Source organism: Ascidiella aspersa, chromosome 7 (genome assembly GCF_963924565.1).
Source record: "Ascidiella aspersa chromosome 7, kaAscAspe10.2, whole genome shotgun sequence".
Classification (NCBI taxonomy): Eukaryota; Metazoa; Chordata; class Ascidiacea; order Phlebobranchia; family Ascidiidae; genus Ascidiella; species Ascidiella aspersa.
Genome location: NC_139453.1, coordinates 21,659,404 through 21,671,461, shown reverse-complemented (window position 1 = coordinate 21,671,461; position 12,058 = coordinate 21,659,404). Strand labels below are relative to the sequence as shown.

Sequence of the window (12,058 nt, the reverse complement as noted above, 5' to 3'; positions counted from 1 at the left end):
ACTGATTTTTTGTCACGAAAAAAAATACCTTCGAACTCGCGAAACTGCTTAAGGTTGGCGGATCCAAGCTGGAATAAGTCCTCCACGAAATTGGTGGGTTCGATCTGCTGGAACATCTTGTAATCCTGACGCGTCAGATGAAGGGCCACCTGGTGACATTTTCAAAGCTTGTTAGATATTAGCAGGTGTTGTTTTAAAGGGCATAGTGCAGATGAGTAGCAAAGCGGGGAGGTTAAATGCAAAATATTTAAACAAAAGTTGGCGAATATGAATCGTTCGGCACACAAAAAGCAGCTTTTATTTTTTGAAGGATTGTTAAACTTAATATTTTTTTAACTTCATTGAACACCAGTCACCACCCATTTAAACAAACAAAGTTAATTTATGGGAGAAAACCGACAAACGTCAAATTAAAACATTTTTTTGTAAATGTCATGGATAAGACTACAATATGTCAAAACCGAATCGAGCTAAAACGAAATTCTAAGAACCAACCTCGAAGCCATTTAGATCGAGGAAAGAACAGTTGGCTTCCTTTAGGAGTTCCGGGATATTTTCGTCTGGCAGCAAATGCTCGCTGTTCATCGTGTTCTTCAGGTAATACCTGGGTGGAGCAGTAACAGTTGGTTGAAAATAAATCACTTTATTCAAAAAAACACTAGTGGTGAAATTATTGCAACTTGCCTCAGACATGAAACTCTATTTCTGATAAAAAAAAACTCAAAGAAGAACGAGTCGGTAAAGCTGCTATTTATTAGATAGGGGGCGTATGTCAACAAAAGTATCCCAACTTATCGACATTAGACGGTTACACAAATTAAAGTAAATCTGCTTGTTTTTGAGTTATAACAGAATCCAGTTAGTATTTATTAAAACGTGGATTGCAAAAATAATGAAAAAGTGAGCTCTAGCGATGCACGAAACAGCTCAGTACGTAATCTAACCTGGAACCGAGGGGAATGTCGGCGAGTTTTGCCAGCGGATCTGGCAACTTGGACTGCTTGACGAACTTTTCGCCTTGGACTGAAACCTGCAAAGAAATGTGGCGAATGAAAGCAGGAAAAAAAGGGTTTTGCAACTTTATAGCTGTCGGTTACTTTGGAAATATAGAACAAAAATACAGCAGTCTACCTGGCAATATATACACGACATATAGCATACATTTTACACGAACCTGGCGATATACACGCGATTTGCATGGACGTTACAATTCCGAGAAGATAAAAAGTACAATCAATAAAAAAGCCATAAATTTCGCGACCGGTGTTAGATTTAAATCTCTTTTTTGCAGATTGCGATAAAAACTTATCTTTCTCTAACGTTTATGGTCAGTCTACTCCACATGAAAACACCACGGTTTTGACATATATTGTTCAGATCGCGTCTGAGTAACATTAAAAGAAATTGCCATTATTCGATAAAAAACACATAATTTTCAAAGTGTGTTTCAAGTGGCAGCTAATATCAACGGTAGTTATCGAAAGCGAGCCTCTTACTCTATACAGGGCGTAGTTATCGACGTCGTCGATAATGCCGAACTCCTTGCAAGCGAAGATCACCGCATCCCCGGCGGTCGTGTCTCGGTTCACGCAAACGAAGCGGTGCGTTTGGTCGGCCCGGTACACCTTCAGTACGTCCTCTGACACCTCTGCAAACGCAACAACGTGCAAAAGGCCACTGTTAGCTGGGGTTGTAAAGACAAACCGGCTGCCTCTGCTTTAGGGGTGACCTATGTACCGCTTACCAGTACCCGATATTTAACAAGACAGTCTGATTGGATAACAAGTGGAAATCATGAAAGTATCTGAAGAACCGATTTCAACACTTGGTACAGGCATTTGTCCTAATTACAGAATATAGGACTTTGGCTAGCCTTACTCGCACGCCCTACTTAACCAGGACTGGAAATGTTAGGCGACGATTGGCGTGCACTAAAACGGGTTGTACATTTGGTGTCTCGCGAAAGGACAATAAAACAACGCATAAGTGAGAAGAAAAGGGACAAACATTATGATCTAAAGGCGGCCTACTGCAGCGAGGATACTTGGCTCTAAATATTATATTTTTTTAGGGGAATACACAATACAATTTTGGGGCAACACAGACATGAAAAGTCGATTTGCTAAAAGTTCTGGTGTTTTGAGAATCAGCCCCAACAACCCAGAACAGGCAAAACATAACTTTTTGTATAACACAGATAGATTTACAAGACATTTCAAAAAGCCTTGTACAACCCTGTACACTTTACTGAACAACCTTTATTATAGCAGTCTCATAGGACGGTTATTGATTGACCGTTGTAACAACAACGAATTATAATTTCTTGGGTCCCCAATAGATAAAAGCTGAGATAATCGTTGCTCGCAGCTTTTTGGCACCAAAAAGCATAAAAATACTCAAAAAAACAAAAAAAAAATTCCCTTCCACAAAGAAACGTTGGAGATTTTCGTCCGCGCGAACAGCGCCTTGCTTTACCTTGCACCATTCCGATTTCGAGCGCAGCCGGATCAAGCAGGTCCGGATTGCTCAGGCTCAAGGTGGCACTCTGCCTGAAGGACCTGGGGCCGTCCACGGTGGCGAAAGAGCCCGGCGCCAGGCGTGCCCGGGCCGAACTCGGCGCCAGGAACGAATCGTCGACGCTCATCTGACCCTCTCCCCCACTGTTTTGGTTTTGTTGTATGATGGGTGGTTTTGTGGAGGTGGTGAATAGGTGTTTTTGAGTGTTCGGTGTTATTTATTGTTTGGTGGGTGTTGAAGTATCGTATTTATGCGATTGGGGATTTTTTTTTTTTTTTTTTTGAGGTTTTTCGTGTGTGGTTGGTTTTAGTTTTAACGAGTATTAGGGCAAGTGATTTTTATTTTTACATATAATGGGAAAATGGATTGTGGATATCATGGATAATTAAATTTTACACAGAAAAAATATAAATATTTATAAGCACGGTGGAATTTTTGAAATGGCAGTTTTTGCGTTATTAAAGGAAATTTTATTTAAAAGTCAAGTGTGTGTTTACAAAAGGTTACGCAAAAGAAAATGCAACACGTTTCGACGTTCAACGTTTTGCCAGGGGTTAATGGCGCGGTGGCATTTCGGAAGTCGTCACGTTCGATAAAAATCGAGAACGTTTATCGCGAAAATTTGAAACGAATAAAGAGTTGTCACGTTTTTTTGTTTAAGGTGGGGTAAAAAAAAAAAAAATTGAACGACGGCGCAAGAGCAATGAGCGGCAAAACCAAGTGGCGAAAACAGAAATGGGATGTTTACAGGGCAATGCAGATGTAGACGAGGGATTCGTGCGTGGGGTTTCAGTCATACACAGGTAAATATGGGCGCGTGATTGACAGGACGTTGTGTATGCGACAGAAGTGAGGGTGGGCGTGAGTGTTTGTTTTTTAGGGTGTATGTGTATTTGTTGGTTGGTTGGTTGGTGAGGCAATGCGGAGGGAAAGAAAAAACAACATGCAGATGGTTAGACGACTGTCGGTTAACATGTCACCAAGTGCACAAAGTTACGTTTATCATTATTTTTTTGTTACAACAAGTTCAACACCTTTCGACAGCCACAAGCGACACAATGCCAAGCAACGCCAAAATGCTGCAATTCAGAGCCAAATTTCAATATTTACCGTTTTGTTATACAATTAAAATGTTTTTGTTTTTTTTACCAAACAAACATTGGGCTGCGTGGTTGTCGGCATTTTTAAATTGTAAATTATTTGTTTATTAATTATTCAAACTTTTACCAGTCACGAATGTGGCACGGTTATACTATACAACGTTATAAATAAAGAATTTTGTGTTTTTTAATAAAGAAAAAAAAAACTTTTTAAAAGTAACATAGGTTCTGGATGAGCTTATGGCAAACAACTAATCTTAATACAATAAAAACAAATACAGGGAGTACTGTTTACAAGTGCCACATTCCTACTGTAAACTGTAAATTGTTTTATGTTATGTTTTTAAGTAAAAAAACAAGAACAATTTATTACATGCTAAAAATGTACCAGGCAAAAATCATGCGGCGCCTACAAAAGCTACTCATAAGCACATGCAAACTCGAACACACGGTAACACACCACAAAACAAAACTGGAACTTATGGTGGAAATCAGAATATTTTGAACAGACCATGAGCACGCCTGTATGCAGAACACATTGCAAAGAACGTAATGCGAAGTAACCTTTTTTAAAATTAAAAAAAATATATAATTTTTTGTGTACCTATTTAGAAAAAGAGAACACTAATTTTATTTAAATTTCATTTATTTTTTTATTTTTTAATTTTCTAATTCAACATACTCCAGTCTTTAGCCATAAATACAAATGAGCGTGCTCAAGATATGTTAATCATGCAAGTGTTAGATTTGTGTTGTGAACGAAAATTTGTAGAAAACAAGTAAATGATGACAAATGAAATGAATGTGAGTGATTTATGATGCTCGCGCCTTAAGATAATGCAGAAAACAATCAAGATTGTATATTCTTTAAAAAATGTAATGGAAGTTAATTTGTTTCCTAAGAACGAGTTTGTATCTAGTAGCTTGCTACTCATTTGTAGAAGCAAAAATCTTCCTAAATCAATGGATGTTTGTTCAAGGAACTTCAAAAGTATATCCAGTCTAACATTCAGAGTAATCAAAACCAAAAGAAAAACAAAAAACTGATTTGATTGTTTTGTTTCTCAATACAAAGATTTGAGAAAAAGTCATTCGAAAATAGAAATAGATCGGCGCAACGTAAAAATAAAAGTAAAAAAAATAAAAAAACGGAATCCAATATCACGACGACTTACTGTCTGGCCATAAATTCGTTATAGCTATTGTCTTTGCGAAACATTTTCTTAAGTTTACTTGTGGCGCGGCCGAGCGTCCCACCTGCAACGTTTAATTGTTGTAGTTGTAGAAAGGGAAAAGCAAAACAGGCGGAGGTCAACAGGCTAGCAGTCTGCTATACAACGAAGCAGCTACATATTTTTATAGAGTCAAGCGGTTAGCGGTGTGGGTGTGGGATAGGATCGCAATTACGCGACGCAAAGGCTGCAAGTAGACTGAGGTAAGAGCTTGGGACACGAAATAGATCGTGAGTGCAAAAGTGTGCGCGAGAAAGAAGCTTTTTACGAGAGAACTTACTCGAACGTGATCATCTTCGGCAGCACGTGAAGTTTCGTGATAAAACGCTTTGTTTTGGCGGTGAACGATCCGCCGCCTGTCGGGTGGTAAAATAGTTTTTTCACTATTCGATCCTCCAATGACTTTAATCATAAGCGTTGTGCTAAATCCACAGCGTGACAAAATTTCCTCGCCAAAAAAGGTTTAGGAAACGGCATCACGTAAGCAGATGTATTTATGGGTCTTGTACGAAACCGAAAACGACCCACCCCCACAGTAATCAAAACTACCCTCTACCAAATGAATTAATGGCCACCGTTATGCACTACAGACAATATCACGGCTAAAACTAAAACATCTACATTTCGGGGTGCACTGTATAGCAGCCATTAGACTGCTACAAGTCGTTTTTTTTCTGGTGTTTGGACCAGAAATGGGGCCACTTACGACATAAACACGTTCAGGTAGTTGGGAAAACTGGATATCTTGTTCAGAATGCTCATTTTTCGGGTTTTTCCCGCAAACGAGGCTACAAAAACAAGGTTCATTTGCCAGCGTTTTGTATGCACGACATAGAGGAAATTCTCGGCAAACCAACAAGCCGCCAGCGGAACATTAATCAATATAATAAAGCTAGTTTACTTTTAGGATTTTAAAATTCTACAGTAAATAGGAGTAAAAAACAACATTTTTAAACAATAGTTATACCGATATCAGATTTTTATATATAGAGAAACTCTGTTACTTTTGACCAATCATATGATAGACCAATTATTCAATATGTTTAATTTTGCAACAAATGGGTTTACAGATTATAAAACTGCCGCCAAACAGCCGAAATAAATTCAATAAAATAATAGCCTTTCTTACACAAGGCAAAGCCCATGAAGATTATTATTTACATCGCTCAACGTTATATAAAATAAGAGTTTTTCGGGAACACAATAGTAACCGAAGAGAATACGCACCTTTTCTGTGCTTGGTGTCGTAAGTGTCGGCGCCGCTCTCTGACATCATAGTGAGCGACATGCGCCCGGCGCGGTGCCCTGGCGTGTGCGGTAGCTTATCGTCGCCCTTGCCCTTTTTCTTCTTCTGCGGGTTGTGCAGCTCTTCCAGCATTTGCTTGAACGCTGGAAGGGAAACGAGAGAAGAGATAGCGTCATTGGACGGGTGCGTTGTTCGAGAAAGTTCGTTGATCAAGAGTGGGTTTGTTTTTGCTTTTTTGCGGTCGTTTATAAGTTAAATACACGTTCGGGAGAGGCCACAAGCCTTTAAGCGAGGTTGAAGCCGACAGTTCGTGAAAACATTAAACTAATATCTACAGGTTGTGTTTTGCAAAGCTGACCGTTATTTATTACTTTGGTTTATCAAACACTTTTTTATAGACGCCGTAGAATAATCCCCCAATGCAATTGTACTAAAAAAAACACGAAACACTTTTTAGGGATATAAAAATCAATTTATTCTGTCAAGAAGGGTATTCGGCGACAAATACAATCACAAAGCATTTCTACTTACCAAACAAGCTGGTTTTAAGGGTCAGATTTAATTCGGTGTTTTTCTTCAGAATGGAGAGCGCCTTTTCCTTGCTAAGTTTTTCGAAGTTCTGGCCGTTTACTTCCATCAAAAGGTCGCCTGAAAATAAATGTTGGTTCTGATGTTAATAATGACAAAACGTTTTAATAAAAATAGTAGTATCTAGTCCAGTCAGTCGCCACAATGAATTTATTACACCATTCAAAGGATATCGGAATGGGAAAAATTTATAAAAACTACACCAAACCCATTCTCAGTCTTTCTTGCGCATACTTTTTTATAAGAAAAAAAAAAAAAAAATTAGTACACAAACAAAATTACACGAACGCGCTCACTCAATTTACATATAATGGCGGCAAAGTGATAACAACAATACATTCTTTGTAGGAAAAGACATTTAATTTGAAAGAAACTCGCATCTGACAGTGAACAGTGCGGATTAAGCACACCTACCTCGGTTAACGCCCTTTTCTTCAGCCATCGAGCCCTTCTTGACGGTGTCGATGTAGATGGGGAAGTTGTTCTCGCTCCCTCCGACAATCTCAAAGCCAAGGTCGACTTCGCACGTTTGACGAGTCTGCGAGGAAAACGCGGAAATAGTTTATTGCGAAACTCACGTTCGTTCACTTGTCCAACCAACACCAAAGGCCGATTATATATTTTTTATTAGCTTTTCGTGCCATATCAACCAACCGACAAATTTTGTAACAAAGGTTATACAACCAAGCTTGAAATTAAATAACAAATATGTTTAAGAGTGAAGGGGTTAAATCAAACGAGTCTTTCCAACTAAGCTAGTGCTACTTCGATAGTATTAATTAGAATATGTAATCGGTTCCATATTTGGATCTCTAGGGCAGTGCTCTTTAACCGGTGTGCACGGTGCACCCTAAGGTGCACAAAAATATACATGGGGAAAAACCAGTACGAAAAGGTATACAAGGGTACATCACAAACTTATTATGAACCATTGATACTTCACATTGAATGCTGTTTTAAGACATGCAGTACTACTCGCAAGCCGCCTGCAGCCATAATCGAACTCTCGCGGACAGTGCGAAAACTTCGGCAGCTCCGCTCGGTTTAATTGACATGATGGCATCGATATGCACAATGATTTTTCGTATTGCTTTTTATCTCACCTTTTAGTAAACAGCATGCATGAGTTCGTCACGACAACTTTAAGAGTTCATTAAGCCAAAAAATGTTGAATAGCACTGCTCTAGGGTTTCAAATTTGGCTTTGGTAGTGAAAGTAACCACATATCGAAATACATGCCCAGCAAAACGCCCAGCTAGCTATACTGTTCATATCCAACGAAACTACGAAGTTGGTCGAAACTGAAGAATTATAAACCAATACCCACATAGCGACGCCGAAACTGACTTGACGCCACCCGCAGAAATCGACTTATACAGTCTATGGACCTTTTTCGGGTGCTAGGTGAACATATGCTCGAATATAACCTTATAAGTTATAACCAAATAAAATTTACAAAAATCAGGGAAAAAGAAGTGACAAGTGGAATGCGTTCGGCGATTTGCAGCGCAGCGAATCATCATCAGCCAACGCCTCTAGCTGTAGGCAGGAAGTGTCTGTTTTCAAGAACTCGACTGGCCTCGACGCTTTGCTATTGATGTCACGTTGTGCTGTCGACTGCATAAGGTCGCATTGGGCGTAAGCTAGGTGCACGTGGTATCAAAATAGCGCACAGTGTTCGCTTCCTGTGGCCGTGTGAATCGCATTGAGTTTGAACAAATTTAAATGATGCACACCCGGGGAGGTCAACGATGCAAGCAAAACGAGATGGCAGTGCTTTTCAACGAAGAGATAGACATATTTTTTGGTTTGAATGACCGACTTTATTTCTTAGGGACAAGTCGGTGTTTTATTTCGGAAGTTTAATTAGGGAGCCGTTTGTAAAATTTATGCGTAACAGGACTTGGCAAATCGCGATGGTTGTAACAAACTATGCCGTTATTCAGTGGTGTTTAACCTTTAAGTATTTAATACGATTATAAAGAGATTTTTCAATTACATCCTTATATAAATCTAATGCTTTAATGAAATTAAAAATCAATTTACTAAGTTGTGAATTGATTGGTGGTAATATTTCGTTAATTTTTTAATGAGCGCTACCCTAAAATTCACTACGTTCCAATCATGGACAACAATACGAGGATTTCAACAACCACTTTCTGCAGCCAACATCAAACATTGCTTTAGGACAACCGGACTTTGCGCAGGAGGCAAATCTTTACTCCCTAACAACAACATGCAACACATAAATCAAAAAACAGCTCCTCTGGCAATTTTAATTCTTGACCAACGTTTCGGCAACCTATGCAAGGCGCCTTCGTCGGGGTAATGACACCATCAGTAAAATTGCCAGAGGAGCTGTTTTTTATTTAAACAACATACAACATTTTCAACTTACAATGAGCACGGCCCTCTGCTTTGCCTTGGCGTTGCAGGCAATATTGAAGAGCATCATCTCGCCTTGCAGCTTGCCCTTGTGGAGTTTGTCCTCGAACTGTTCGAGCAAGTCCATCATGCGCCGGTCGCGCTCGAAATCGTTGAAGTGATTGTTGACCCACAAAAGGATAACGCGTACCACCTTGAAAGCGACACGGGATTTTGACATTTTTCCTAATAATTTTGCAACAAAATTGCATTCGTCAACGTAAGTGGAGAGAATATTATCTCTGCTAGTCAGAACGGATTTGGTTTTGTAGATTCTGAGTTGATTTACCTTTGAATCAGTGTTTCTTAGAAGTTTTTCAGAACTCGTCGCACAAAGAAAACTAAATGCGTCACACTTTAAAAATTAATCAACCTTGAGACAACGACAATAAAGAGGGTAATTATTTAAAATTGTCTGCTACTGTGCTGCACAAAGGTCCTCAATGCCTGCAGGTATGTTTGAATTACAAAAAGGTCGAAGGTTATATATAATATTTCTTTAGGACAAAAAGTTATGTGACACGCTTGAAAACCTTCATGGCATACTGCTGTGCCATTGGACGCTGTTGAAGAACTACTGCTTTAAACAATTAAATTTCGATTTCGAGGTACAGCCAAGAAGTGACTCTTTATTTAAATGAACACAATCAATATCATGCGATTATATTGTAACAAACCTGTCTTTGATTAATCAACCGTTGTTACCAGACGTAGTAAGATAAATAAAAAAACTGTTTATCGATGTATTATTGTACGAGCGTGCGGTGTCATTCAACCTGACGAAGACGACTTGCATAGGTTGCCGAAGCGTCGATAAATAATTACAATTATTAGAGGAGTTGTTTTTAGTTATACGTCTTTGATCGTTAAAGCAGTTAAGCAGGATAGAAATGCCCACCTTGTCGCGAAACATTGTGTTGTCGAACCAGTCGAGCAGCTTCGTACAAATCTTCACCGGGTCGTTAGCGAAGGCTCGGTAGGTGAGCAGAAAGTCGTCGGTGTATGTCGCGTCGATCGTGTTGTCCTCGAGCAGGTGACTCAGCAGATAGTCCGCGTTGCCCTGGAAACAGGCCGGGTTAAACACGGTGACGAAGCCTTTTGATTATCTTTTGGTGTTATACTTCGCTAAATATTAAAGCGACGGTACCCAAACTTTTATGTCTCACGGTAGGTTTTTATTTAATTTATTATTGTACTCCATTCGTGTACAAAGCGTTGTACAAAGAAGCCTATGATCGAAAAATTCCATACTTGAAGAATCCTAAATACTTCTCGGCTCCTTAAGCATTAGAAGTGACACAAAAGTGTGCAGCGACATCCCGGCTTGGATATCCCTGGTTTAAATAATATAGCTGGACAGCAAATGAAGGTAAATCTCAGCGTATAAAACAAAAAAGACACGTCAGGGTTTTTGATTTAACGAAAACTGTTAGATTACTCTGAGGACAGTATGGATTTCAAGGAACTGAAATCAGTCGTGTAAAAAAATACCGCCGAACCGAAAAAACATACTGGCTTTACGTTTCAATTTAAAACACCTCTCCTGTCCTCTCCTGTTCCTAAAAAATTTGTTAAGTTCAAAAAGGACTGCCACTCAACAAAAATACACCTTTGCAAATATGGAATTTCGAAGATAAGTCAGACGTTCAAATTAATCTTACCCTGATAACGATGTTTCCTTTTTTGGTTCCGTTGTCGAACTCTCGCTTCTCCTTCACCATTACGATTTCTCCAGACTCGTCGAGTACATTCTGGATGTTCTCCTGTCCTTGGTGGAGGACGTCGTAGTATTCCTTTTGCGCGATGCACAGAAACTGAGGAAGAAGAGGTTCGTTTAACTCAGCGGTTCCCAAACTTTTCTAAAAATTTTGCTCTGGTGGACCCTTTTAATTATTTTGATATTCTTTGTACTACATTAGTGCAGTCACGATTCTTGCTAATGTAACAACTTTCTAACTAATGCGAACGATTCGTTAATAGCAGGTAGTACAGCATAATAAATGCTATGCTGTCACAAGAGACAATATGCTTGAATAATAAAGCATAACTAAAGACAATAATGACTGATGACAGATAATGTTTAAAAACATTCGCTAAAGCCAAGTTGGTCCGGAACCGCTGGATTAACCGGTGATCATGGGGCATGGTGGGACAAGAGTAGAAGATTTAATTGCTTAGGATCATATTTAAAAAAAAAAGAACAAGCACATTTTGCTAATCCATCATCCAAAGGATACGTTAGTTAAATTATCTTGTCGTCTAAAATAGAAAGCCTTTCTATTTCTAAAGTTGAGGCTCGCGCGAATGCTAAAATCAGTCTAACATTCTAGTTTTTATATTCGTTGATTTCACTTTATTAAAATAGTGGTTTAGTAATCTTGGGCATTGTACTTCATTTATATGCAATTTATTTAGCGTAGCGTAACCATCGCTATTTTGTAACGGACATGAGCAAAGCAGAAAAAACAATTCTTTAACAAATAGTGATAACACGCAATGCGGAACTAGCCATTGCAAGAATCAAACGAAATGGAAAATTTAAACCAGAAAATATAGGACGTAAATAAACCAGGGAAACATCACGAAAAAATGACTCGAAAAAGGTCACCTGGCAATCGTCGCAGCAGGTGTACATGACGCCCTTGTGGTTCTGTGGCGAAAGGGTCGGCTCCACGCCAAAGCTGTCGCCCATCGTCAGCTCTTCGTTCTGAGCCTTACCTTCTGGCTGTTCGGTGCGCACCATCACTTGGCCGTTGATGATCACCGACCACGAATCAAGCTGAAAACAGGGTACACGATTATTTAGTTTGAGTTGTTTTCAGCTTTGTTTCGGTGTACATGGGATAGCTTAAAGACACTTGGCTGCAATTTCATACGTTCTTGTTCGAGTACTGATCAAAATCGAAACCCGGCTATGGCATGGAGTTTTAAGGTTCGTTGAGGGCTCGAGG

The 12,058-nt window shown here is 39.2% G+C and overlaps 1 protein-coding gene across 1 annotated transcript in view; it reads right to left on the bottom strand.

Annotated features, from left to right (window-relative positions):
* The window catches only part of LOC146138309 (rap guanine nucleotide exchange factor 6-like), a 56,562-nt gene that overhangs the window by 17,973 nt on the left and 26,531 nt on the right, over positions 1–12,058 (bottom strand). The window contains exons 9-21 of the mRNA XM_083394828.1: positions 11,716–11,886; positions 10,769–10,921; positions 10,006–10,167; positions 9,082–9,261; positions 7,098–7,221; positions 6,627–6,743; positions 6,077–6,238; positions 4,793–4,874; positions 2,476–2,660; positions 1,497–1,648; positions 945–1,030; positions 496–604; positions 29–149 (exon numbers count right to left, since the gene is read on the bottom strand). Coding sequence (XP_083250954.1) covers positions 29–149; positions 496–604; positions 945–1,030; positions 1,497–1,648; positions 2,476–2,660; positions 4,793–4,874; positions 6,077–6,238; positions 6,627–6,743; positions 7,098–7,221; positions 9,082–9,261; positions 10,006–10,167; positions 10,769–10,921; positions 11,716–11,886 — 1,804 coding nt within the window. The remainder of the gene's footprint in view (positions 1–28; positions 150–495; positions 605–944; positions 1,031–1,496; positions 1,649–2,475; positions 2,661–4,792; positions 4,875–6,076; positions 6,239–6,626; positions 6,744–7,097; positions 7,222–9,081; positions 9,262–10,005; positions 10,168–10,768; positions 10,922–11,715; positions 11,887–12,058) is intronic.